Source organism: Diplodia seriata (assembly GCF_021436955.1).
Source record: "Diplodia seriata strain FDS-637 chromosome Unknown scaffold_3, whole genome shotgun sequence".
Classification (NCBI taxonomy): domain Eukaryota; kingdom Fungi; phylum Ascomycota; class Dothideomycetes; order Botryosphaeriales; family Botryosphaeriaceae; genus Diplodia; species Diplodia seriata.
In genome coordinates this window covers 2013026-2039684 of record NW_027117310.1, presented here as the reverse complement: position 1 = coordinate 2039684, position 26659 = coordinate 2013026, and the positions used below count along the sequence as shown (strand labels likewise).

Genomic DNA, 26659 nt, shown 5'->3' with positions numbered 1-26659 from the left:
CCCCATTGCGCCGCCAGCCATGGCCTCCGCCGCCAAGCGCCTGGCTTTCCACGCCCGCACCGTCCGCCCCTCCCCTCTGCGCACAGTGCAGCGATGCCAGCGCGACGTGCCCACCGCATGGCACCCCCAACGATGCTTCTCCACCACTCCAGCACCGCGCGCCAAGGGCGACAAGGATGGCGACGGTGAGGACGAGCAGGTGCGCGCCGTTGACCACGAATTCGACGAGCTGAAGAGCGTGCTCGGCGACGATCTGCCCACCAAGGGCCAGGCCATGCACGAGATCCTACAAGGCATCGATCCCGCCATGCTGTCGGGCTTTAGTGAGAAACGAGAGCGTTCCTTCCGCGAGGGTTTTTGGGGCGAGGGCGAACCCGACATGGGCGAGGACGAGGAGTGGCACGGAGACGATATCACCTCAACCGCCCATGCCGAGCTGGAGCAGCAGCGCGAGATCCGCGAGTACATGCGCATTGCCGCCTGGGAGATGCCGCTGCTAGCGAGTGAGCCTCCGCTGTGCCTGCCCACTTGCTTCTGGTGCTGATGACGCCGTGTAGAATACGCGAAGCCCTTCCAGCCTCCGACCGGCGAGACTCCTCTCCGCTTCCGCCACACCACATATATGGGCGAGCATCATCCCGCAGAGCGCAAGGTGGTTGTCGAGTTCAGCGTCCCCGACCTCCCCAACCTCACTCAGGTCCAGAGCGACAAGCTCATCAAGCTCGCGGGCCCCCGCTACAACCCCGACACTCAGATTGTCAAGATGAGCGCCGAGCACTTCGAGACCCAGGCCCAGAACAAGCGCTACCTGGGAGACGTCATCAACGACCTCCTCAACGAGGCCAGAAATCCCAAAGACACCTTCGCAGATTTGCCCTTTGATTTCCGCCACCACAAGCCCAAGGTCTTCCATAAGTTCCCCAAGGAGTGGGCCCTGACGCCCCAGCGCAAGCAGTATCTGGATCAAAGGAGACAGGAGAGAGTCCAGATAGAGCAGACGAGACGGGAAGAGGGCACGCTGGTTGACGGAAATGCTGTCATCGAAAAGGCTTTGGCTGGCCCCAATATGTTCGAGGCTCCAGAGCCGCTGCTGGTGCAACAGGATAAGGCTCCCGCTAAGAGAAGACCAACTCTTCTTGGCGCCAGGACATGAGGTGGGCTTGCATAGGTCGGGCGTCGGGTGATTGGATGTAACATATGGGCTATTGGGGATGTCTGCGGCATGGCAAAACATGTGTACTCTATGGCACAAATTAAGATGATTCTGATACGATTTCCCGCGTTCTCAGTGCGAATTCGTAGATTATGCTGAATGTCCAGCCCATTGACGACCGGGTCCGTACGAATAGAGCAGGCGACGTCACAGAGGGAGAATGTTCGTAGATCACGTGAGGACGGGCCAGGGTCGCGTCGGGTTGATGTCAACAAGAGAACGCGTTGATGTCAACAACAGAACGCGTTAACGTCACCGCCCACAAATACCTGACTCCCGGCATCGCCCTCTGGCAGCACTTCGTTCCTCAACCATTTAAAGAGCCATCGGAGCAAAAGAAGCCTGCCACGATTCCTCCCTTAGCACAACAACATGGCGCAAGTAAGATGAACTGCCTGTGCTGAAGCAGCACCTGCTAAGACTCTGGATAGGAGAGACCACCCCTCGCCGATTTGGCTCATCAAGCCAATCTTCCTCCTGCACCCCTTGCGATAGACCTGGCTGGTCTCAGCAAGCAGATTAATGAATCGAATACCGGCAAAAAACGCGGTCGCGTCGAGGAACTCTCGGGCTTCGACGACTCAGACTTCCAGGACGCCACCGACGGTCTGCCGATCGACAAGAACCCCGACCAAGTTCGCCGCATGATCCATCGCCTCATTGACAACGGCGGCATGAAGGTTGGCGAGTTCTGCGACAAGCTCGGCGTCTCAAACAAGTCGTACAACAACTTCCTCAGGCAGAGCGGCCCAACGAAGGGCCTGAGCTCTGACTGCTACTCAAATGCTTGGGCCTACTTCAAGTACCGTGAAATGAACGGTATCAAGCTTCCCAGCGCAAGTGGTGGCAGCAAAAAGCAGAAGACCGACGGTGCCGACAATGCTGGGGCGTCAAAGGCTGCCTCCAAGGACAAGGCCATCACAGCTGCTGACTTGGCCGACATCCACCTCCCCGGCGAGGACGACGACGCTGTCGAGATATATGATACGTGCGACGAGATGCGCAAGAAGATGAACGCTCATATGAAGAAGCCTGGTGTCACCCAGGCCCAATTCTGCCGCGATCTTTCCGCCATGTATACCAGCCCCACCAAGATTACCGCTTCCCAGCTCTCCAACTTCCGCAGCAAGAAGGGCCCCAACGCTGGCAACACCACCACAATCTTCTATGCTGCTTACTGCTTCTTCGAGAAGCTGAGGCTGAAGGAGGGCAAGCCGAAATCGAAGCACAGGGAGGAGATGGAGGCCGTCTGGTCCATGCGTGGTGGCTTCGACACCACGACCAGACATGATCGTGGCTATTTGTGCATCAGAGGCGAGGAGCCTGTGATTGACAAGTATGGCATGGTTCAGTTTGTCAGGTAAAGTGGTCGCATCCCAGTCAATACGGAAGGGTTTCGCTGTACAACACTGTTCCAAAGTCCGCCTTGTATCTTGAGAAGCTTCATCAATAATATCTGGAATAGTCATGAGCTACGTCGCAATTACATTACGTTCGTCGGAATTTCCATTCTCGCCAGAGACGCGCTACCCTCCCGGTCAATTTTGGAAGTCCTCTCTGCTCACCATACAAATGTTCGGCGTCACTGTTCTCCGGTTTGTTTCAACAACTCCCTTCCCCATCTTCCGACCCGCTCGTGCGCCACAATTTGCTCCTTGCTTCCATTCTTGGCGATCTCGACCATGACCGCTGCCAGCTCTTCCACGTGGCAGCTCGGCAGCACGACCGACGTCAAGAACAGATCCTTCAAGCTTGGGTTCTTCTGATAGATGCCGCAGGGTCTGACGCTGTACGCCTCGAACCGCCCTTCGCTCCCCTCGGCCAGCTTGAACAGGGCTTTCTCGGCCATGCCCTTCACCTTGCGCGTCCGCTCCATCACCCACAAGCTCTTCTCCTCATCCCACTCAGTCCCATGGCCGCTGCAAAACACGAATCTAAATGGTGCTGAGCCACCTTCGTTGGCGGTTGCGACACGGTCCCGTAGGGCGTCGGCGTAGTGGACGGGCAAGTCGACGCTGACGCGGACGTAGTCCTCGTCGGTCGGCCAGCGGGAGCGCTGGGTGTGACGGCCGCCGATGGTCCAGATGCAGGCACGCACACCGCGCAGCTGGCGGTCGAGCAGGTCCCCCGGGTAGCTGAAGAAGTCGTCGGGGTGCACAATCTCGATCAACTTGGGTGACTCAAGGTGCCGTGAGTGGATGTAAGCCGAGTTGCTGAGCGGCGAGCGCGTGAGGGTGACGACGGTGCCGACGGCGGGGTCGGCCAGCAGGGCGCGCAGGGCGAACGACCCGACGAAGCCGGTCGCACCCACCAGGAGGACTTTCATTGTTTCAGTCGATCAACAATGCGTTTTGATCGCAGAGACACCGTTGTTGGGCTTGGTGGCATGCGGTCGTCGGACGTACGGATGCGCCATCGTTGAGACTCACACAAGCATTAGCGTGCCGCGCGGCTGGGCCTGCAGTGCAAGGATTATGTGAGCAATGCTGTAGAGCCATGAACCCATGTGCTCTCAAGCTCCAGCTCATGCTCGTATCCAGACCAACGGGTACTGGAGGGCCCCTTCCTCATCCCAGTACCGCGGGATCGCAGCCGGTCGACGCGACTCAGGGAGCGTCCCCTTCGGCAGGAAGTCTCCTACGTACATGTCCTCCACGAGCTTCCATATGCGCTGCCGGTTTCGCAGGCCGCACGGCATGCTCGACAGAGGTGCTCCGTCTGCCATTGATTGGGATTGGCAAAGCCGGCGGACGAGCAGCTCAAAGTCCCATTCGATCCCCCTGTCGCGCCCCTCGGCCACCTTCTTCTCGACCTCGTCGCGACGCAGGTCCCACAGGTACGGCACGATCTGCCCTTGCATCAGCAGGTCCATCCAGGCGGTCTGGGGGATCAGGCGCGTGCAGTCGGGCGGGAAGTGTTGTTCGGCGAAGACGAAGGACAGGATGTGATCTTTCATCTCCTGCGGCAGCCGCTCGAACCGGGCTCTGAACTCGGCGGCCTGCGGGTCACCGTCGTCCAGAGAAGGGGTCGAAGGGGCCATCTGGGCGAGGACGCCGGAGGTGAGGTCGGGGATGTCCCAGGCATCTGCGGCGCACTGGTGCTCGGAGGTTAGCTCGGCATTACCGGATTTGGAATGCATTTGGCAGGCGTACCCAATACGGTAAATGGTCGTCCCCACTCTCCCCCTCTGCGTCCGCATCCCGGGGCGGCAGGTGATAGTCGTTGGGAGCGTCGATGGTTGCGAGTGGCTCTGTCCGGCCGCCGGCGGCCGAAGACAGACACCTCGTGCGGAGGACTTTCCACAACTGGCGCACATTGCAGGTTCGGCCGCGGCCTGATGCCAGGATGCGTTTGGCCAGGCTGAGGCAGTAGTTATGGACGGGGATGTAGTAGCGGTCGGATTCCGCGACGGACTCGTTCGAGGAGCAAGCCACTACCCTGCGGCCGTCGTCGGTGTTGAAGAAGCACCAGCCGGCGTTGGTGGCTGGCAACTCGTCGATGCCGAGCTCGGTGGTGAATCTGGGCGGGCCCCATTTGGTGTGGAAGTGCTCCGCCAGTTGCTCCAGCTCTCTTGCCGGGTCGCTCAGCAGCGTTGCGGCTTGCTGCGGGGCATGTTTGTCAACAACAGCAACACGTGAGGAGGTGGGAGGGGAAGCGTACATGCTCGGCTATGGACGCTCCGCAGACAGCGCAGTGCATTGTGCCGTCTCCAATCCGATTGAGTGTGAGTCTCATGCTACTGCGTTCTGGAGAGAGGAAGATGTGGAGGCAACGGTTAAATGGGCTTGCGGAGAATAAAGCAGTCGCGTGCTCAGCAGGATCGGGAACCGGCGAGAGCGGGTCCCGCGTTCAGCTGCGTGTTGGTGAAGGCTGCCCCTGCCCCAGGCGCCAGCTGCTTCTTGCGTGGGGGCGACCCACTACGAAAGCCACCCGCAGCCAGCCTTGTCACAAGACTCCGGTTGGGTGCATCGCTTCGCACGGTCTGTTTGGTGTTGGCTCAGCCCTAGATCGCATCCGACTGCGCCTCTCGGTCAGCGAAGCGAGCCCCAGGCCCTCTCTGAACCTTAACCTCCAAACTCACGTCATTCTGGGCCTTATCCCCGGCGTCGTGGACCTTCTTAGGGCCCGCGCGCTGCCTGTAAGCCCCCCGGCAGGCAACAATCGTGCCAATCAAACTACCCTTCACTGTCGGCCTCACCGTCTGTCACACGTAGAGTGTCGCAGCTTCCTTCGCTCGCCCCATTTCTACGTGACCATCCTTCTGCCCAGAAACTCTTTTAAGGCTCGGCACAGCCACTGATAAGACCACTATAGGGCTAGGGTTGATATTCGTAATTCGCTTGCACGCAGCAACTTATTCCGAGTGGCCTGGACGTCGTGGGACTAAATACTTCTCAAACTGGCCTGTGACAACATTCCATTGCAATTTTCTTCGTCTTTCGTCAGCCAAGCGAAAGAGCGCGAAAATGATCTTCTTGATGTTCGCAATTGCCCCAAGCTCTGTTTTATCTCTTTGAGGGTTTGTCCAATGAGGTAAAACAGCAAAGTTCAGCTGAGTGCTTGTTCTTCTAGCGTTGTAAGATCAATTTATGTTGATCATCCCCTGAGTCACGCACGTCTTTGTGCGGCTGATGGCCGCAAAACATTGACCTTAAATCCACTGCTTTGATAAAATTCTTCAAACCGCGGGCGTAGATACCTAGGCTGGCTCTGTTGTCCACCTCGGAGTGCGCTCCTGAAACTAACGCACAGACACTCGAGGTCAACAGCACTCTTCTTCGGCCCTTTCTGGCCAACAAAAACTGCAGGCGCGAAGCTTGCGTCAATCCTGTGCAGTGATTAGGTTGACGCTATCGATCCAAGCTCATTCTCGCCATCGACCGTGCGTGACTCTCAGCTCGATAGTCTTACATCCACCGGCTACCACGGCAGACCATCGACGGGGCGTCTGCAGTGTGATTGATCACATGCACTGCATCTCGCTCTTCATGCTAGGCGACAGCGCCCTGAGTCAAGGAGAACAGATCCACGCTAGTCGATGGATGCGAGAAGTGAGAGCACACAATTGCCATATTGTTTTTTTTGTTGGCGTCATCACTTGCCAGTTGTCGCCCCGCAGAAACGTCAGATGCAAGCCTGAGATCTCCGGAGTGTTCAAACGTGGCGGCGGTCATGTGTTCGTCGTTCTGCGCCGATCTGGAGGGTGCAAGAAGGACATCAATACAGGAGGCGGTTGCATCAATGTATTCTCTGGTACCATTGGGATAATACCACGTCAAGAATAGCATTGGACCTGGCAGTGGTCGGACAGAGATCGGCCACGGTGAAAGTGATCTATTGGATGTATTCGACACTAACCAAACACTCGCATAAGTACGGAGATCAGCCCGGTCAGGAAAAATGTCCGCGGGACGGTCCGTTCCGGCCTTTCTCTCTTACCAAAGCGGCTCTACTACTTCTACGCTCCAGCACTTTGATTGGGTTCCATCGAGCTGCTGCTAGATTGATCTCGGATGCCGACTCGTGTTGTGGCACAGCTCGAAAGATGCGAGCATCTGATTGGACGATATCCCTTGGATTATGAGGCACGTCCACTCAGTCACCCACCGAGATCAGAGAGTCATTCAGTTGAGTGCTGCCATCATCCACGAATGTGCAGGCTCGGCCCCGAGGCGGGGCAAGTGGGGCCAGCCCTGCCTCTCGGATCTCGCTGTCTGGGCAGCGGCGGCGGCTCCCAGCCAGGCAGCTGCATGCCAGATGCGGAGAGCGCAGTTTCCCACGATGCATGCTCGGTGACGTGTCTCTCTGTCCCCCGCCATCTCCACCAAACCCACGAGGCCGTGAGAGCGGCTGGCGCAGGCTCTTCAGCTCACCAGCTCACCCGCGATGCTCGGACCAGCTCGGGCTAAGGAAGACGCCGTAACAAGGAAGGATGCTGGGGCCCCCCGTTACAAACGGCAGTGAGCGGCGGCCACTGGCCACGTTGCTCTCGCCTGCAGCCTTGGGACGCCGCCGGTCCAACCCTTCCTTTTCACCTGCATCTGCAATAGGACCTAGACAGCCGAGAGTGGAGCCCCGATCCAACCGCCCAAATCCTACCCAGAGAGAACCATGGAAAAGACCGAGCCAGTTGACGAGTGGCCGACCTTCGCACCGCGCGGCAAGTCCAACCTCGACTTGGTAAACGACTGCGATAAGTAAGTGCCGTGGTGTCTCCCTCCCTCAACACCATGCCCCGAACATTATCCGTCCTCAGCGATCGCCAGCCGCTGACTGCTGCAGCTTCCCGCGGCCCGACCTCGACAATGACGGCTACAACGAGGCCATCGCCGGCCTGTACACGCTGCACGTAGCCGACCACCACGCCACCCTGGGCTTCGTGCGCCCGCACGTGGCCGAGACGCTGTCGGGGCTGCCGGCCTGGGACGTTTCGCCCGAGTCGCAGACGCTGATCCTGGTGTCGGGCATCGACGAGCAAGAGCGCACCGCCATCGTCGCCGCCACGACGGCCGCGATGCGCCAGACGCGCCACTTCGCCTTGCTCAACAAGGGCTGGCGCGGCGAGTTGTACCCCGTCTACGGCAACCAAGGCGAGCTGCTGTTCCGCATCGAGCGCGCCGCCACCCCGCTGTTCGGCGTGCTGGCCTGCAGCGTCAACCTCACCTGCTATGTGCGTGACAGCTCTGGCTACCGCTTCTGGGTTCCGCGTCGCGCCCGCTCCAAGCCGACATATCCCGGCATGTTGGACAACACGGTCGCCGGCGGTCTGCCCGCGAACGAGAAGCCCATGGACGCCCTGGTGCGCGAGGCCGAGGAAGAGGCGGCGCTCCCGGCCGACTTTGTGCGAAGGAGGGCGAAGGCTGTGGGCAACGTGTCGTACTTTTTAATCCGTGACGCGAGGGCGGGCGGCGAGACGGGCCTGCTGCAGCCCGAGTCACAGTTCCTCTACGATTTGGAGCTGCGCGAGGAGGACAGTATCGAGCCACGACCTAACGACAGCGAGGTCGAGGGCTTCGCGCTGTTGTCGACGGCAGAGGTGCAGATCGCCCTCTCCAGAGGCGAGTTCAAGCCTAACACCGCCCTCGTCATGCTCGACTTTTTCATCCGGCACGGCATCCTGACGCCGGAGAATGAGCCCGATTACGTCGAGATCGTGTCGAGGCTGCACCGCCGCTTCAGGTTTCCGGTTCCGAGAAGCGTTGGGCATTGAGCATTTCGAAATGGCGTTTTGGTCCTGTTTGATACGGAAAGCATTTGAAGATAGAAATATGCATGCACGGCTAAGCTGTCGATTCACAAGTCATATATGAGAACATCTTGTCTCGAGCGTGTGCTGACCGTGAGGTGCTGCAGAACTTAATGCGTGAGCTCACTGCTGTCCTGATGAACTTCATCTTTCCACTGGCGTTTCGGTGGGAAAGAAGCTGGCGAAGGTCATGCTCTCGCTGCATGAAAAGCTCTAAGTTATACAGGGCTTGTCCGCAGAGCTTGCAGCGGAGGTGGAAGGCTCTTACATCACTCGAATTAAACCCCAGCCGATTGTCCGTTTCACGCCTCGGAGATCTTCAGCACGATACGCCATGAGGAATGCGGGCCGCGCAAAAAAAACCTTGCTTGAACCATGCGACGATGCCTCCGGCCCAAGCCCTACTGTAGAATGACCGGAATTGGCAAAGCGTGCAGTTCGATTGCGTTCCCGCGAAGAATTTAAAATAAATCGGCCGTGGGGTAAGTGAACACCACATGTATCGCCGAGGGCTTCATTTGCTTAGCAGAGCGGAATTCGAGCACACTCGAACATGTATTAAAGGAATTGACGACGAGGAGTAGATGTACAGACAAAGCCCGGGCAGATACTCCTTCAAAGGTTCGTTCTGTGGGGGTGAGCCATGATGGTACCTCGAGACTATCGTTGTACGGACGCACAATTACATGCACCCGAAATGACTTCATGACAACAGCCAAGATACGCTGGTAACCCGCCTTGTTGATTTCAGTACCTTCTTCAAATCGAAGGCGGCTCGTATTGAGCCTTGTCTTCCCACGTCATACTATGAAGTTGTGGAGTGCCTAACAAATCTCCAGCCCCACAAAATGGACGTGCATTCGTCTAGTGCGCCTTTGACAGCACCACAACTTGTCTGCTTTTCGACAATGAAGAGAAGAGCATTCTTGTATCCGATTCACGACTTGATGACAACAATTCTTGTGGAAAGGTCACTGTCAAAACACCTGCGGTACGGAGTATCAGGTTGATGATGCAACTTCTTGGAACCTCAGGCGACCGAGTGATTCAATTTGGAAAGTCGGTTCCGAGAACATGCTACTATGATGAGGGATACAAGGGCGAGATTCTGAAGCCATATTCTAGCCGAGGCATCGCCAGAATACGTGAGCTGCGTTTGGTGAAGTCGCATAATGTTCGGCTTGGCCAAGAATAGAACGATCAACATCCGGTACGGCCGCGGGCGGGACTTGTTCTATTTGGCCACCCAAAAGGCCCGGAATACGCAGTACGGCAAGGGAAACGTGGTACGAGAAGGTCCGGTGGGTGCTGGCTGTGCAACGTCAGTGGCGTGAAGCGGCTCTTTAATACGAGGTGCGCGCCGGCAAAATAGTCGTGGCTAGGGCAATGGCCAGTGCCAGGGCGCACGTTTCGCCACGACTTCCATACTTACGCGCTTCGATTTCGGCAAATGTGCTTGCCACCGTCTTCTAGCTCGTTCCGGCAAACTCACGCCGGACCACCTCCGTATCGGGGCCTCCTCCGCGCCATCTGCGAGCTTAAGTGCCGCAGTGGTTCTCCGCATGGGAGCATTAAGTGAACAAATGCCAAGCGTCTAGAAAGGCGGAGTTGCACCAAAGGGTCCACCGCTCTCCTAGAATAGCTACATGTGACGTCGAGCTACCTCCTTTCAAAGGGATCACCATATGTCACTCAAAGCTATATAAACAGCCCATTATTTGGAGCAACAGCGGATATCCTCACCAACCATCCTCACAGCAACAACTCTCAACACAACAATCCACCTCCCCCTCTCACCCAACCACCAACCACCAAAATGCGCTTCTCCATCGCCGCCGCCACCGCCCTCTTCGGTGCCATCGCTACCGCCGCCCCGGCGGCCCAGAGCACCGGCGCCCCGGACCCGGCCACCTACGAGAACATCGACATCGCCGACCTCACCGTCCGCAAGAACGACGGCATCCAGTCCGTCTCGTTCAAGCTGAGCGGCAAGGACGCCACCGACCTCGACTGCTCGGCCAGCAACCCGGGCCTTCCGTCCGACGTCATCACCTGCGGCGAGACCAAGTACCGCTTCGCCCTGTACTCGGGCACCGAGAGCGAGTTCGCCCTCCGCATCTACCACGAGCTGGGTCTTGCGTATGTTGATCCCCTCCCCCCCTTTCCCTCTTCGGTCGAAAGGACTTTTTTTTGCTGACTTGGTTGACAGCGTTGGCTTCTACGGCGAGGGTGAAGTTCCCACTTACTGCCACGCCGGCGGCAACGGCCCCGACGACTTTGTCTGCTCCCAGGTCAACCCGACCACCATCGTCATTGACGGCCAGTAAATGGTTATTGGAAGAGAAGAAGTAACGCGTTATGATACTGTAAATAATTGAAAGGCTTGTATTCTGAAAAGCTTGTATTCAAATCCAATTTTTTTTTTTTTGAACATTGAAAACAACGGGACGAATTCTTGCGTTCTTCGATCCAAATTGAGTAGGGTGGGCGCAGAATGAGTGAAACACATCGATCGAGACAGATACCGCCGAATTGAATCCTCAATGCAAGGAACACCACATGCTCGGCTCATGCTTGGTTCTGATAACCTGCCCACTGTTGCCCCATCTCCGAAGATGGTGGTGCCTGAGGCGGCATCCCCTGCGTCTGGTGCATCGGTTGTCCCTGAATGGCCGGTGCCTGTCCACTGCCTGATTCTTGCGTCTGGTACTGCGGGTGAAACTGATGCGAAGATTCTTGCGGCGGCGGCGGCGGCATTCCAGGGTTGTATTGCGGAGCAGGATTGGAATATGCCGCTTGGTGCTGTGGCGGCGGCGGTGCGGGAGGATAGTAAGGCTGTTGTCCCTGCGGTAAGTTGTATGTTTGCGGAGGGGCATGCAGGCCGGACTGTCCGTAATGCATAGGTTGACCTGGTGTCTGGTAAGGATAGCGTGCCGGTGGAGCGTTCGACTGGCGGCCGGGGGTGACTGGCCTTGCTTGGTCGTAGAAGCTCGGCCGCTGCGCCATTCTCCCGTCAAGGCTTGGGCTCTGCTGGTAGGAGTCGTAGCGTTGCAGATTCTTCTCGGCACGTTTGGAGTCGGATTGGAAAGCGTGAACCCTCCAGAGATAGTTGTCAAAGTCGTTCGAAGCTTTCGCCACGATCTTGAAATGTTCCCTGGTCAGGGCAACCATATCTTTTCCGGCCTTATTCGCCTCATAATCAGCCAATGCAATGGCGCTCATGAATGCATTTCTGATCTGTCGGCCATTCCATCCGGGTGCATCTCCATCTGGCCCTTTGCCGTACGGGGAGTCCTTCTGGGCTCGCATATGGTCCATTGCAAACATGAGAATGTCGGCCTCATCAACCTTCAGGTTGTCTTGCGTCGTCATTGCCTTGCGTATCAGGTTTCTCCATATTTTCTGGGTTTGGTCCTGCGTCAGCCATGGATAATGGAGTGACATGTGGATTCTTGACTTGAAGGCCTCGTCAATCAAGCCGACCTTATTGGTGGTCAGAAACAGGATTCCCTCATAGTACTCGAGGATACGTAGGAAGACTGGGAGCATTTTAGCACTCGTAGCAATTTTATCTCCGTGCACACGTACCTGAGACTAGAGCATTCCTTTGAAGATCTTTCAAGCTACGCTCGGCCAGGAACACATCTGCTTCGTCAAGAAGAAGAATGCAGTCCCAGCTTTGGGCCAGTTCAAAGTGCCTGCTGAGGTTCGTCTCCACGAGTTCCGGTTGTAAACCGAGATCACCTTTCCATACTTAGCAACGGCTCTCTACTTAGAAGTAGGCATACTCACCACAAGTGATCGGAAGCAAAGGCTGCCCTCTTGCACCTGCGACACACTCTGCGGTTGAGGTTTTCCCAACACCGGGTGCTCCGTGAAGCAGGACGATGAGCCCTCGGCCTATACACGTAAGCAACTTTGCGGCAATGGAGATACTAAAACGGGGTCCGACCTTTGTCCCTGACCAGATCAAACTCCAAGCCCCTCGAAAAATGCTTTCCGACGAGACTCTGAATGATGCCCTTGTGTCCTTGCTCAGCATCCCCACCTGGGAGTTGTAGCTCGTTCCATGCTTCAGCGTTGGGTAGGACTTCAGTTAGTCGGGTTTTTCTATCTTCTCCTTTTCCCTCGTAACCTAATTGGAGATAGACTGCTCCAGGTTAGCCGTCATGTCCGCATGAAATTCAAGCAGCAGTCTTACCCCATTTTCTGGACCGAAGTACAAATGCGGGCACTCTGTCCGGCAACAATAGGATGTCTTCGTCTGGCAGTTCTCCTTGCTCCCACATGCGAGCTTTCGGGCCCGTCTCCTCCTCTTCGAGATACTCCTCCCTACGGCGCTGGTCCCAGGTGAAGTCGTCCTGTACATTCTCATACCTGGGATCGTCGGCAGTCTCGAATTCTCGGCTGTGGAATTTGTGCTCCTCAATCTCGTTGAAACGTGGCAACCAAGCGGAATTGTAGCGGTAAACCTTTTCGAAATCTACGATAACGGTACCTTCTATTGTCTCGGTAAAAAGCATTCTCTCCATTTCAGAATCAGTGGAAACCTTCAGGCGCCGGCCTTGGGGATCACGATCAACAGTCTTTCCGTGGTAATAACGATGGCAGACGCTAGCTCGGTCGGTACACTCTCTGTACTGCTTTCCGTTGCTCATGAGAGTGGGTTCGTCCACAAGATCCAAGTGTTTGGCAGTGTCGTATGGGAGGATCCACAGGTTTTTCATTTGCTGGTCGTCTGAAAAGTATCGGATGGAAAAGCGGTTGTAGACTCGCTGAAACTTGGAGCCGTCGAAGACGAGGAAGTAACAATCGAGCGTCAGGTGACTGAAAGCATCCCGCTTCATCTTCTTGAAGTCGGCATCCTCATTCTCCTGCCACCCTTCGTACGGCCGCAGAAACCGGTTGCCGCCGGTGACTTGAAGTAATCGCCAGACTCGCTGTGGGTGCTCGTGGTGCCTGACGTAAAGAAGCTGCCCTGGTTCGAAAAGCAGATAAACATCCTGGAAGGCAATGCGTTGCTGGGCGGCAACCCTCTCTCGCGCCGGCTTGATGTAGTCTGCAATGAATCTTAACAAGAGATGAAGGTGTTTCACCAGCCGTTTCTCAGGTGACTCGGCTTCTGCCTGACCTTGAGGCAGGGTTCTTTCGGAGACATCGCCGCCAGTAACGGTGCTGTCGAGCTCTTTTCCTCCGGTGCTCTTTTCTGTCCCACTCTTATCCTCATCCTCGTGGCTCTGCTCTGCCTCTAATAGAGCCTCTTCTTTCCTTGTCGTGAACATTCGGATTGTTTTCTCGTGATAAATGAGGACTTTGAAAGGCCGCCTCAGGACCATCGGCTTGTTTGCTGCGTGTGACAAAGAGCCATCGGTGATGGAACTTGCGAGCACTTCAGAGAGCTGCTGACAGTTTATCCGGATCCTCTCGGGTAGCGTGGTGAGCTGTGGGCCGAAAGATGCATTCGTGGCGTCTGAGTGGAGTTTGTCGGCTCCAGCACCCCCTTTCTTTGCCTTTGACTCGTCTACCCAGAGCGAGGCCCGTTGGAAGATGGCCGGCTCTTCCATGAGGAGATCGATTGCGTGATGGACTGGAGGGACATCTTCTCCCTTATCGACCAGGTACTCTGTCCAGCTCATGGGGTGAAGCTCCGGAATTGCGGGCTTAGGCTCCTCTGCTTCTTCGTCTTTGATCCCTTCCTTTTTCAATTTTTTGACTTCCTCTTCAAGAAAGTCCAGGCGATCATCAAGAAGGAGCATGTACCTGCTGTGTTGCCTCCTCCTTATGTCTCGTTTCTTCCGACGATTGGTAATGTTTTCAGCGCGGACCTGGTACTCCATAACCCTTTGGTAAGTCTCATCATCCTCTTCGTCATCGTCGCCCGAATCATCTGCCACATCATCGGATCTTTTTTTACCCTTGCCGACTTCTTCAGTGATAGCTGTGGCATCCTTGGTCTCCGGCTGTGCGTCAGTACCATTGTCTTCAGCTTCAGTCAATGGCTGATCGCCCACTGCAGGGGCTTGTTCGGTCTCCGATTCCATGCTTAGCAGTTGCTCTCGGATTTGGCCACGGCTGGAAACGGATAAGGTGCAGGGACGATAGACTCAGACTCAGCAGTCCATAGACGGTCAAACCGGATATAAGAGTCCGTGAGTACCCCAGAGTCATATGAAAGCAAGTGCGCTCGTAGGTATTGATTTGACCATATTTGGCTTGCACAGTGCATCAAACCCCTCTACGCGACAAAGGAGGTGGGTGTTCACATGCATGAACCCCCACATTGGAGTCGGCAATGTACCTATCGCGACAGCGTGTTACAGCCACACAATTAGCAGGCGAGTTTTTCCCATCAGCTGAGCATGCAGCAGCCTGATGGAAGGTGCTGCAGAGTGTGCTGGGGCAATCGGGTTGCGCTGGTTGGTCCAGTCTTGCACGAGGCTGAAACGATGGCCTATCATAACAACTGGCCCCCAAGCAGCACCTGGCCGGATCTGCACCCTGTCCGAGATCCCAGGACGTCGGAGGGTTGGAGTGCGGCATTTACGCCGCTGTTGCCTTGATGATGTGTTGCAGATCATTCCAGCCTTTGCGGTCGTTATCTTGCTTTTTAGTTGACCTGGACGGACGTAACTCTTGGAGGGCTCTCCCCTATTCTCCAGGACATAGCCATGGATCCAACATTGAAAGGGGTACAGTACCAAAACGGGGCTGATATGGTGGCTCGCTTCATGCAACACAAAGCGCCCGAGTATCATCCCGCGTGGGAAAATTCCATTGCCAAAGCCAATCTTGCTCCGCCTGCACCCATTATACGTCGGAATTTCTCGCAAGCGTAAGCAAGATGGGAAGCCAATAAGTGATGGTGGACTTACTTGTACCAGTGCCGCGCAGCTCACGGAGCGCTTCAAAGCCAGGATAGAAAACTTGTCTCGGCACTCTTCCAACAAACAAGTCAAGAAGGTCCTCGAAAAACATAGCATCTACGGCAAAACGACATGGCAAGATGTTCAGAGAGAGGCAGAGGATGCATTAAACGCGTACCACGCCCGGGGAGAGAGAAATCTTTTCGTAAAAGCGGGAAGAAGCACGGGAAAAAAGGCTCCGGCGTTGCAGTCATGGCTAGAGCTCTTGCCCAGCGATCAGTATTGCTCTATCGCCCGGGGCGCGCTCACGCTATTCTTCGGGGTAAACTTACATTCCAAATTCGGCTGAAAACACCTGCCTAGTGCTAACAGTTGACAGGCAGCGACTGCAATCGCAAAGACTTTCAAGCAAGTCCAGGAGACGATAGAAAGCCTCACCGACACGGTTGACAATGTGGGCCGATGCCTGCGCCTGTACAATGACGATGATCTGAGCCTCAAAGCTGAAGAGCTCTATATCGCAGTGCTGGAAGGTACGGAAGAGATGCTATCTTGGCTAGATCGAAATGGATTCAGTAGGTTGCCTGAACCCCCTTAAAAGACGGCTGACTGAACCTCGAAAGAGGAGGCTGTTAAAGCAACATTTCAGCAACCCTACTATGGCAACAAAGTCGAGGAAAAGATCAGCGCCATTCAGGCGCGGGCAGAGGATTTTGCGCACAAGCTGACTGTGCTGCTGCATGAGAGAATTGCGCGGATAGAAATGCAGCAGTGTGAGAGTGTACAGTCCTTCCGAACGCTGGAGTCATTGCTGAGGGCAAAGCTCCAGACAGCGAGTTGTAAGTTATCTCGTCACTACGCGCATGGAGAGATATCGCTGATGCAAGACTCGTCGGTACAAAGATTGCAATTCAGCACGTAAGTCCACGAGCACCAAGTGATCGATAACGTTCTTTCTAATGCAATAGTCAGCGGTGATCAATGTCACACAGTACATCGAGGCGCCACAAATGATACAACAGTCTCAAACAATATCCGGAGACGAGATCCTCACAATCCTTGATGTGGACATAGCCACGACTCCGCGAGACCTGAACTGGGCTGCTAACTCTGGATACGAGCCGGCCGTGGGCAATCAGCATCGCGCCATGCATCTACTGCAGCATCCGCGTTTCGAGCATTGGCTTGTTTCGGAGGACTCAAATCTTTTGGTCGTCGACGACATGGAGCGCGAAAGAACATGGAATCCGGATCAGCCATCAGCAGTGACATATCTCGCGGCAAAAATTGTGCGGACGGTCGCCGCTCTCGGAATGGGTCTCCCATTAGTCTTCTTCTGTGGTCTCCACAACACTGAAGGTGATCCGTTAGAGGGTGGCGCGGGCATGATGAAATCCATCAATAGCCAGTTCTTGGAGCAGTTCCGTGGATATGATGCATCATTCGTGGAGCCCGAGCTTCTTGACCGAATACATGAATCAGATTCACGAATCCAGTGGAGACTTTTTCAAACGCTGATGGAGAACATCCGACCAATGGTGGTGTTCTGCATAATCGACAGCCTGTCGGAATTTGACGACGGGAGGCACGAGTTTGATATCCCAGGCCTTGTTGGGGCTTTTCAGCAAATGGTAGAGTCTCTGAATGGTGCCGCTTCAGGAAGCCGGTCTGGGCGACCAATCCTTAAGGTTTTAGTCACGATGCCGGAGTTGAGCGCAAGTTCAGCCATGTGGTTCGCAGATGAGCCTCTCTCAGTGCCGGAGGCAACGCCTGACATGATTGAGGGCATCGGTGACGACTACCTCACGGGCTCGGTCCAGGATATTCATGGCGCACATGAGGCAATCAGATACGGAGGCTGACTGGATGAGTTGCAGGGAGCTGGAGCTGGAGCTGGAGATGTTTGTTGACGGAGCAGAGGCTGCCAAACGAGCAGCTATGAGCAGCATAGGTAGCTGGAGTTTGAGCGGAACAATGACATGTAGATGCGAGAACATGATGTGACGATAACGAGCGGAAACGGGTAGGCGCGGCAAAATGTTTGACCGCCGGCGGTGAGACGGGACGGATTCGCGCACGGGCCCCGGTTGATGCTCCAGGCTCAGGGAGCGCGATCTGGCGAAGCAACGTGTGGCTTTCTGAGCGTGCACGACAGCTCGCACTTCTTCCCACCACTCGCCGCCCGCCCAATTCGCCCACCATGGAGATGCTGCTCAGAGCCCTGAGCTGCCTGCTCCTCCTCGTCAGCCTGCCCGCCGTTTCCGCCCTCAAGTTCGACATCGAGGCCCACCCCGGCCACGAGTCGGCCAGCAAAGAGCGATGCATCCGCAACTTCGTCATGAAGGACCAGCTCGTTGTCGTCACCACCATTACCGACGGCTCCAAGGGCGATGGCCAGAAGCTGAACATGCACGTACGTCCGGCCCCCCCACCGCCGCCCACTCCACAAGCTCGAGCTCGCCGTGGCTGACCCGCATGCTCCTCCGCTGCAGATCAAGGACGCCGTCGGCAATGACTACGGCCGTCCCAAGGACGTCGTCGGCGAGAACAGATACGCCTTCACCTCCGTCGCCGACTCCGCCTTCGACGTGTGCTTCGAGAACATCCTTGAGCAGAGTGCGTCCTCCACCACACCATTGCTTGCACTCCACCAGGCTAACTGCGCTCGCAACAACAGGGGGAGGTGGCGGCAAGGTTCGCCACATCGAGCTCGACATTGACATTGGCGCCGACGCGAAGGACTGGAATGCCATCCAGAACACTGAGAAGCTCAAGCCCGTCGAGGCTGAGTTGCGCCGCCTCGAGGAGATTGTCGGCGAGATTGTTGGCGAGATGGAATACCTGCGCTCCCGCGAGCAGAGGCTGCGCGACACCAACGAGAGCACCAACGAGCGCGTCAAATGGTTCGCCTTCGGCACTATGGGCATGCTGGTCGGCCTCGGCGCATGGCAGGTTGTCTACCTGCGCGCATACTTCAGGTGCGTTGTGTGTTCCACGGGTCGCCAGTGCCCCGATTACTGACAGAAGCCGCACAGGTCGAAACATCTTATCTAAAGAAATAACGTGCGACGTGCTTTATGCCGATCAACGACGCATTGGACGTGTAGCTGTAGACTATACAAGGGTTTCAGGTCACGCGGTTGTGCACATGCTCTGTTTCATCTTCCTGTTGTTTCGACTGCTGGATGCAGAGGTGGGCGTTAGGGGAAATCAGGTGTCCGGTCTCGCGGGGCCCCGGTTGCCGGGCTGTCTTATAAAAAATATCAGGCGATATATCTTAGCGGATGGCGGCTCTTTTGTTGTAGCAGAGGTCTGGCCCTGTCGAGACTCCCACGGAATCGGCGAGAGGCTATGGGTGGATTCAGTGTCTCAACCTGTCTCCCAGAGTCCGCAAAGCAGGGTTTCTTTGTCGCCGAGACGTGGTTGCCCATATAACTCAGCGCGAATGCACTCGGACGGTAGCCTGGGCAGCGCCTTCCTCCATTTCCACAGCAGGAAGCTACAGTACACGGCATGGCCACTTCCATTTCAATGCGCTTGCCTTCAATCTTCCAACAAAATGGCCCCTCCAAGAGCCGCTCCTCTTCAGTCTCTCACGCCTCCACTTCCTCGTCCCAGTGTCCCCCTTCCCAGCAGTATTCCTCTCGCAAATTTCTTGTCAAATCCCGAGCGTTATCTTTACACAGCTTGAAGTCCGCACTGCTGGATGCCCACCGGTCCCCCAACGCAGGACCGACAACAGTCTCCATGTCCACGTCTTCCGGCGCCCCCAACCCTGCCAATCCGGTGTCTCCCCAACCCACGACTACTCGACCGGGCAATACTCGCAGCGGATCAGCAACGGGCGTCAGGCCTGCTGCCGAGCACTTGGCTCAGCCCATTCGACCCTCCGTCTCTACCCGCGACTCTCAAGCCGAGCTTCCTGTTCCTGCCCGGCACGTGGCTGGCCCAGCTCGTCCACCAAATACCCCACGACAGTCCTCAGCCGACAACTTCAGACCTAGTCTGGCCGGTCCAATAACCGGCGACCATAGTGCTGAGTGAGTGGTCTTGATAGAGGCCCGCCTCACAACCTGCTAACGCACCCCCTCCAGTACGCTGATTCCCGGTACTGCCGTCACTGAGATCCTCGCGGGATATACGGGTAAATCTTTCAAAGTGCACACCGACCTGCTCAAGTCGCGCTCCCCGTACTTCGCCAACCTCTTCTCAGCGCCAGTCCCCGGCGCCGCGGTCCCCATAGCATCACCACTCTCCTTCCCGGACCTAGACGAGTTCGCCTTCGCGCTCTTTGTGCGATGGCTATACGGCGCCGACCTACACGGCCCGAAAGACTTCCATGGTATGCAGCACTACATGTGCCTGTACATTTTGGCGACGCGCTTCCGCATCGAGCGGCTCAAGAACGACGTTATGGACCAGGCGCGCGCCTACTACCGGCGCAACAACATGACGGCACCCGCCTACCGCCTTGAGTACGTGTACGAAAGCACGACGGAGCCCAACCATCTGCGCCGCTTCCTCGTCAGCACCGCCGCCTACCGCTACCTGTGCGAGCAGCGCGGCGAGCCGAAGCTGTCGGACAGCATGCGCGGTGTCTTGGCCAAAGGCGGTGACCTCGCTGCCGACTTCGCCGAGGCCCTGGCACGCCTGCATCAGAACGAGCTGGTCGACGTGCGGAGAGGTCCTGATTGCGCCTTCCACGATCACGTGGAGACACCTGCCTGTAAGGAACGCGCTCCGGAGCCTTATGAGTGAGCGAGGGGAGAAGTGAGAGAAGCATGAATACGCTTAGAAGAGCAGGTTCAGATTGGCTTTGTGGTGACGGGTGGGCGTTTCACTGTTGGGGTTTTCTGTATCCTCTGAGATTGTCTTGTACCTCGTATGTCTCCTACCCCCTCAGCCTGAGATGGAAGTCGTAGTCCTACATCGTCTTCTGTCAAACTCTATTCCAACCATTGGTGTTCATCGACCCGTAAATCCACTTTGCAGACGTTTTCGTGTGTAGAGGCTACGTAAGCTACCCTTGTGAACCCCATCAATGGACAAACATCACGAGCGCTTCAGCGCCTCCTCTGCCTGCGCCCTCGTATCCGGCTCTTCATCACCTTGCCCAATCTGCCCAACGAAACCGTTCTCCAGGACATCGATGAGGTCGTCCAGTCTGCACCAACGCGAGTCAGCATGCTCAACAAGGGTGAAAAGACAGAACACGGGAAAAGGGCTCCGATGACCGCCCAAGATCCACGAAAGCGTGACGAGGCGTAAGAAAGGAGCAGCCAAAGATTTTTTTTTAAAAAAAAAAAGACAGAGAGCACTCACCGCCTAACACACAGATCCGTATGCTCGTGCTCGGCCAGGTGGGCGTTGTGCTCGTTGACCAGCAGCACGGTGGCGGCGCCGGCGCGGTGGCCGGCCGTCATGTCGTCGAGGCTGTCGCCGACCATGACGACGTCGCGGCCGCCGTCGCGCAGGCCCCACGCGCCGGCGATGTGCAGGATGCCGGCCGGGTCCGGCTTGGGCGGCCGGAAGTCGCGCGTGACGATGGGGTGGAAGCGGTGGCCGGCGAGGAAGCGGGTGAGGAGGTGGGTGACGGGGGTGCTGTTTGGAGAGAAGGGGGAAAAGGGGGTTCTCTGTTAGTATGTGTATATGTATGTACAACCTACCTTTGCCCGAGTAGTCGTAGAGAAGTGTGAGAGGAAGGGAGGGGGAAGGAAGGAAGGAAGGAGGGGGGTGTAGTAGTAATCAAAGCCGGACATGTCACGTACTCGAAATTTCTGGTGCAGATGCCTTTGGGAATGCCGCGGTTGTCGAGGTAGTCCATGAGCTCGACCAGCCCCACCTGCGGCTTTTGCGAGTCCATGGCCCGCCGCTCGATGGCGCGGATCTTCTCGAAGGCGGGGTCCTGCTCCTCGGATGGTAGCGCGTAGATGTGGTCGAGGATGTCGGTGGATTTGTCGATGCCTAGAGCGGCTCTGGGGGGAAAATAATGACTTGTTGGCTTGCGCGTAGAATACCGACTCACTCTCCTTGTGAATTCTTACCTCATCTCTCCGAACATGTAGTTCTGCGGCTCGCCTGTTTGTGCGGACGTGGTCAGTTAAATGTATGAAGAAGATTGAGTCTCGGTGCAACATAACACCCCCAGTGAATCCCTTCAAAGCAAAGCATACTCGGGGGAAAAAAACAAGAAAAATTGATACCACCACCCATCGCTCAAGTTGACCAAGGGTCCTCCTCGGAATCAAAGACAAGTAAGAAGAAACGGAATGGTACTTACACAACGTTCCGTCTACATCGAAGACCACACCCCTCAACCTCGGCAACGCCGTACCGTCACTGTCGTCACCACCAACCTTCGCCGGATCCAACGGCGAGAACCTTCTCGGCTGACTCGCCTGCATGGCGCCTGATGATCCGATACGTCTATTCCTCGATGACGAGAGTAGTAGCGTCGGCGTCGTCGTCGTAGACGGCAAAAAGGAAGTGGGGGCCGGGTGAGCTCTGATGATGACTCGGCGCGGCGGCGATGAAAAGCTGTGGTGATGGCCCGATGAGGAGATGAACCGGGGATGAACAGCGAGTGGTGCAGTGGCACTACTGGGCTTGAACCGTGAGGGTAAAAGACACCTTTGAGGGAGCACGTGAAGCATCCGTCGCATCGTCAAATCATCGGTCGACCGTCGGGCGTGATTGGTGAGTTGGCTTCTGATAGCGGAGCCTCTTGAGGTCCACATCGCAAAAGCCTCGTCATGTTAGGCTCAGACGAATGCGACGCGCTTTACTTCTTTCGGTCTGAGAGCTTTCGCAAACCCGTTGGACCTACTAGCTCTCAGACTCCTTCACATTAAACTGTGCTACATCTCAGAACATCCTCCATGCCTATACTTTCGTTGCCTTAATGCACCAGGTTCCGTGACCGCGCCCAATTTGGTTCATTGGAGACTCAATTTCATTTGAAAGCTACGTCTGTCAAGAGTAGAAGGAAACAACCCCACAGAAAGATACCCATAATCCTATCCCATAATCCTTATCCGTATGCCATCGTAAGGAGTGTCCACGTGGTTGCCACTTGTACCATTGCTGGTACAGAGTGGCACCAGTCGAGTTAGCCAAGCGCCAGAGCCATCCAGAGAGAATACACGCCAAAGTTAGTGGAGAGAAGAGCAAAGCTTGCAAAAAGGAAATGTATCGGCGCCGCAGCCTTGCACAGCTTTTCAGCAAGTGTAACCGCACACCCTCAGGTTCCGTCTGTTTTCACGAGTTTCTTTCACGCAGGGAACTCCGAATCACTGGCATCGAGCACGTCGTACTCCTCGTCGGTGAGGAAGCCATCGTCGCTGGACACGAGGTCGACCGTCTCGGCATCTTCGAAGATCTCAGTCTCGTCACGAACCGAAGAGGCAGCTTCGGTAGCCTTGTCGGCTTCCACGGGCGGGCTGGAAACGTGAGTGCTGTTCACAGGGGACTCCTTCTCAAGAGTGGGGAAGATCATCTGGCTGCCCTCAGAGGACGCAGGCTCAGTCGTGACCTCGGCCTCTTGCTCAACAGGGACCTCCGGCTTGACCGTGGTCTCGGAAGAGTCCGCCTCCGGAACATCCTCCACCGTCGGCTTGGGCGGGGCAGCAGCAGTACGCTCGGCCTGCTTCTGCGCAAGCTCAGCCCTGAGCACCTTCTGGCGCTGCCTCATCTGCTCCTGCGCCTCATGGAGCCTCTGCATGCGGCTGACCATGGCTTGCATAGCCTCACGCTGGAGAGCGCGGTGGTTCTCCGTCTCCTGAACCCTCGACTGGCGACGCTCGCGCAACTCCCTCAGACGGGCCAGAGTGCGCTCAGCATCCGTGGACTGAGGAGACTCAACAGGGAGTGGGGTGGGAATGGGCTTGGTGGTCTCGATGTGGCACCAAAGCCTGTGACCGAAGGGAGTACCGTCGGCCGCCTTCAAGCGCCAGTATGAAATGCAAACGCCCTCACGAGCCGGAGCCTTCATCAACACGCTGAACGAGATCTCCTCGCCAGGCTCAACCGTACGGCCGATGACGTTGCTCTCGGTGGCCTCGGCAATGTCGGTAGTGCTGCAAGGGTGCTCGTTGTTGACATTGAGCATGTTGTCGCCACCAACATAGCGAACCGAGCAACCAGCAGGCCAAGCAAAAGGACCAGGATTGCGGAGCGTCCAAACCTGGAGGAACTTGGAGTTGCCAGGAATCTTTGTGCCATCGCAGATCGTGTCACGGATGAAATGGGCCTGGAGCTCAGACGTCGCAACCTCCTTCTCCTGGGCAGGCTCGGGAGACTTGGAGCTGAGGGTGGCCTTCGCAATAAGGTCCTCGACCTGGATCTTCTCGTCAATGGGCTCGGCGAGGAGGTCCTTGATCTGGACCTTGGCAGACTTGGATGCAACATCCTCGCTGGGCTTGAGGTCGGCAATGGTGCGGACCTGGGTGGCGGCGTTTGCAGAGGCAGACGCAACCGACGAACGCCTGCACGGAGGCGCGTCGCCCAGGTGAGGCAGAGGAGCACCGTTCTTGTCCTCTCCCATGGTGGTGACGCTGACGTTCCTGACAGGGGTCTTGAACTTGATGGTCGGGTGAGTGCGGTTGTGGCGGTTGCTCGGGTGGGCCTCGCAGTTGGCGCAGAAGTCGGTGTCAAAGCAGACGGCACACTTGTAACGAACGCCCTCGATGTAGGTCTGGTTCATCTTGTCCTTGCAGAGAGGACCATCGCAGTAGATCCCGAAGTGGCGGATCGAGTGGGTGCGCGGTTCGGGCAGAGGGTCGAAGATAGGGACGAAGCGATGCATGGGGTGGGATTCCGTAGCACCCTTGATGCACTCGGCACAGTAGTCCCAGTCAGGGCAGTTCAGGCACTTGTGGCGAACGCCGAAAATGAACTTTTCACATCCATCGCACACGGCAGCGTGGCGGACGTTGCGGCCTGGGGCACAGAGGAACTCAGCGAGAGGTCCGATGACGCCGGGCGTTGCCGGCTTGAAAGCGTGACCAGGGTGGTGGCCGTGCTGGGAGCCAACATGGCACGACATGCAAAGGTCGAAGTCGTCGCAGTCGGCGCAGGTAACGAAGTTGCGCTCAGAGAACACCTTGACGCACGAGTTGCAGGTGCGCGTGGGCTCCGGCTCGGGCTTCTTCTCAGCGGTGAACTTCTCGGTGGTGAAAGCACCGGGCATTTCCTTCTCCTCGGGCTCGGCCTTGACCTCAGGCTCAGCCTCGAGTTCCTCCTTAAGCTTGGGAGCAACCCGCTCGGTGGTGCTGTTGGTGACCTTTCCGTTCTTGATGAAACGCTTGATCAGCCAGTGACCCTCACCAGGGCAGTGGTGGCCAGACGCCACGCAGTTGTCGCAGAGGTCATAGTCGCCCTCATCGCAGATGCTGCAGTGGTAGTGCTCGTTGGACATAGGCTTGTCGCAAACGTTGCAGTAGACGGACCAGGAGAAGGGGGGCGCCGGGGTCGACTCCTTCATACGGAGAGCCAGCTCGCGGTCGCGGGACATGCTAGCAAGCTCGGAGAAGAAGTCTGTGGCTGTTAGCTCTAGGGTACTTGGGCCGACAGCTAGACGAGAACGCTTACTGTCGCGCGCAGGGAACGGCTTCGGCACAGGTGCCTCGCCTTCGGTGTCAACCGGGTGCTCCGGCTTGGTGGGTGCAGCTGCCGGGACGGGCGGCGAGTTCGCAGCCCGCATGTTTGTCTTGTGGAAAGCGGGCAGCCTCGCGTAGGGGTACAGCGGAATAGTGCCGGTGTGCATGGGACCAGGCTGAGGTGGCGACGGGGAGGTGGCCTGAGGCTGGGGCTGAGGTTGAGCCTGCTGGGGAAGTGCGGGTGCGGTGCGCACGGGAAGCGGGATGGGAGGCATGCTCCTGCCGGCCTCCAGCATGGACTGAAGCGCGTCCATGGGCTTGTTTTCGGCCTGGTCTTCGACGATGGTGGCGCGCAGGCGAAGCTTCAACTTGGCCTTTGCGGCGCGGAAGAGCGTCTTGTATACCTGAGGGTTCTCCGGGTCGAGGGTGATGTAGGCGCCAGCACTGTCGGAGAAGCGCTCGAAGATAACGTCCTGGTTGGAGGGGATGTTGAGGAGTTGGCGGAGCTATAGTAAGGGAGACGCGTTAGTGTCGCAGTTTCGCATTTTCCGAGCTGTCCGAGTGGGAAGCTAGCTGTGCATCACCCAGCCTCGGACCAGCGTCACAGGTTCACTCACCTTGCCAGGCAGGACACCAGCGCCCAAGTCCCTCATGGGGATCTTGAACTTCCGGTTGCTCCCCTGGATGGAGATCTTGATGGTGATGAGCGTGTCCATGGTGACGGGCACGGTGGTGGCCATGGTGCAAACGCGGCAGCCTTGAGCAGCTGAAGCGGAGGCGGTGACTCTTGGTACGGTGACGTAGGGGAACGGGACGGAGCTGCTTCGAGCCTCGCCGGCGGGGCGTCGGAAACGAGGGTGTGGATGAAGCTGCGCAGGAACTGGCCTTGAGCGCAGTGGGTTTGGCAGAGGGTGGAGGCGATGAGGAGGAGGAGGAGGTAAGTCGTGAGGCGAACGTTGGAGCGTGGAGAGGGAGCCGGGCTAGGCAGAGCTATGGGCGCGCGGCTAACCAGTGATGGAGCGGCAGCCTGGTTCCACGAACCGGTCGAAATGTCGCCGACCTGCACGCGCACGTGAAAGAAAGCAGCACCGGAGCGGCGAAAGAGCAGCGCGGTGTTTGCTGGCCGTCTTTGAGCCGCGAGCGTGGGACGCGTACTGCGGACAATGCGACCGGAGCTCCCGCCACGGCATCCGCGGAGGCCCACTCGCGATAAGAGTCACGTGCAATGCAGTTCACCGCCGCGGCCTTGCCAGCTGGCGGGCGGCAGGTGTAGGCGCAGCATTGTGCTTCACTCTGCTTATTGTGTCGGCGCATTGCCGTTGGATGTGTACATTTCGCTGGCGATGACCTGTCGCGGTGGGACAGATGTCCATGTGATACCGGGCCCGCCTGCACCCTCCGCCCACTCCGGCTACGGGCAGACACATACTGCCAGGCAAATGGTGTCGTCGACCCGGCCGCATCGCCCGCTTGGGCGCGTTTGCAAATCAGGGCAGGCGAGCTGTCAGAATGCGGCAAGGCTGCCCTCGCCCTGCCGCCCTCCTGGCCAACACGGCCGGCCACGCGCAGCCCCTCCCAACGAAGGAATCCCATGAGCCCAGAGAGATTCCGGACGATATGGATGTACAGTTTTTCATCTCACATCCGCGTCCGGACATTTGCCCACGTAGGAGGTCTCAGAGCCCTCATACCTACGTCCAGGCATTTGCGGCAATTGCCTACGCAACAACTGGCGGGGCAG

General features: G+C 57.1%; 11 protein-coding genes across 11 annotated transcripts; 6 read left to right on the top strand and 5 right to left on the bottom strand.

Moving 5' to 3' along the window:
* Positions 1-19: 19 nt before the first annotated feature.
* Positions 20-1153, top strand: RSM24 (mitochondrial 37S ribosomal protein mS35; the record flags this gene model as incomplete). Its single annotated transcript, XM_066774817.1, has 2 exons — positions 20-503; positions 558-1153. The coding sequence occupies 2 exons, from the start codon at positions 20-22 to the stop codon at positions 1151-1153; spliced, it is 1080 nt and encodes a 359-aa protein (XP_066634936.1).
* Positions 1154-1585: 432 nt separating this feature from the next.
* Positions 1586-2577, top strand: SLS55_003339 (uncharacterized protein; the record flags this gene model as incomplete). Its single annotated transcript, XM_066774816.1, has 2 exons — positions 1586-1594; positions 1645-2577. 2 exons carry the CDS (start codon positions 1586-1588, stop codon positions 2575-2577), a joined length of 942 nt encoding a protein of 313 aa, XP_066634935.1.
* Positions 2578-2795: 218 nt separating this feature from the next.
* Positions 2796-3539, bottom strand: SLS55_003338 (uncharacterized protein; the record flags this gene model as incomplete). The annotated part of the gene is made up of 1 exon (XM_066774815.1): positions 2796-3539. One exon carries the CDS (start codon positions 3537-3539, stop codon positions 2796-2798), a length of 744 nt encoding a protein of 247 aa, XP_066634934.1.
* A 198-nt stretch (positions 3540-3737) lies between these two features.
* Positions 3738-4875, bottom strand: SLS55_003337 (uncharacterized protein; the record flags this gene model as incomplete). Its single annotated transcript, XM_066774814.1, has 2 exons — positions 3738-4297; positions 4494-4875. 2 exons carry the CDS (start codon positions 4873-4875, stop codon positions 3738-3740), a joined length of 942 nt encoding a protein of 313 aa, XP_066634933.1.
* Positions 4876-7324: 2449 nt separating this feature from the next.
* SLS55_003336 (uncharacterized protein) lies at positions 7325-8423 on the top strand (the record flags this gene model as incomplete). Its single annotated transcript, XM_066774813.1, has 2 exons — positions 7325-7410; positions 7496-8423. The coding sequence occupies 2 exons, from the start codon at positions 7325-7327 to the stop codon at positions 8421-8423; spliced, it is 1014 nt and encodes a 337-aa protein (XP_066634932.1).
* Positions 8424-10275: 1852 nt separating this feature from the next.
* On the top strand, positions 10276-10786 carry PEVD1 (Effector protein PevD1; the record flags this gene model as incomplete). The annotated part of the gene is made up of 2 exons (XM_066774812.1): positions 10276-10598; positions 10669-10786. 2 exons carry the CDS (start codon positions 10276-10278, stop codon positions 10784-10786), a joined length of 441 nt encoding a protein of 146 aa, XP_066634931.1.
* Positions 10787-11027: 241 nt separating this feature from the next.
* Positions 11028-14500, bottom strand: SLS55_003334 (uncharacterized protein; the record flags this gene model as incomplete). Its single annotated transcript, XM_066774811.1, has 4 exons — positions 11028-11998; positions 12048-12203; positions 12469-12507; positions 12661-14500. 4 exons carry the CDS (start codon positions 14498-14500, stop codon positions 11028-11030), a joined length of 3006 nt encoding a protein of 1001 aa, XP_066634930.1.
* A 627-nt stretch (positions 14501-15127) lies between these two features.
* SLS55_003333 (uncharacterized protein) lies at positions 15128-17184 on the top strand (the record flags this gene model as incomplete). Its single annotated transcript, XM_066774810.1, has 6 exons — positions 15128-15291; positions 15341-15527; positions 15702-15897; positions 15946-16161; positions 16194-16240; positions 16291-17184. The coding sequence occupies 6 exons, from the start codon at positions 15128-15130 to the stop codon at positions 17182-17184; spliced, it is 1704 nt and encodes a 567-aa protein (XP_066634929.1).
* Positions 17185-17522: 338 nt separating this feature from the next.
* On the top strand, positions 17523-20080 carry ERV25 (vesicle coat component; the record flags this gene model as incomplete). Its single annotated transcript, XM_066774809.1, has 4 exons — positions 17523-17735; positions 17815-17938; positions 18000-18300; positions 19417-20080. The coding sequence occupies 4 exons, from the start codon at positions 17523-17525 to the stop codon at positions 20078-20080; spliced, it is 1302 nt and encodes a 433-aa protein (XP_066634928.1).
* Positions 20081-20374: 294 nt separating this feature from the next.
* On the bottom strand, positions 20375-21726 carry SLS55_003331 (uncharacterized protein; the record flags this gene model as incomplete). Its single annotated transcript, XM_066774808.1, has 5 exons — positions 20375-20486; positions 20645-20923; positions 21091-21297; positions 21367-21400; positions 21603-21726. 5 exons carry the CDS (start codon positions 21724-21726, stop codon positions 20375-20377), a joined length of 756 nt encoding a protein of 251 aa, XP_066634927.1.
* Positions 21727-22592: 866 nt separating this feature from the next.
* On the bottom strand, positions 22593-25634 carry SLS55_003330 (uncharacterized protein; the record flags this gene model as incomplete). Its single annotated transcript, XM_066774807.1, has 2 exons — positions 22593-25424; positions 25536-25634. The coding sequence occupies 2 exons, from the start codon at positions 25632-25634 to the stop codon at positions 22593-22595; spliced, it is 2931 nt and encodes a 976-aa protein (XP_066634926.1).
* Positions 25635-26659: the final 1025 nt, after the last annotated feature.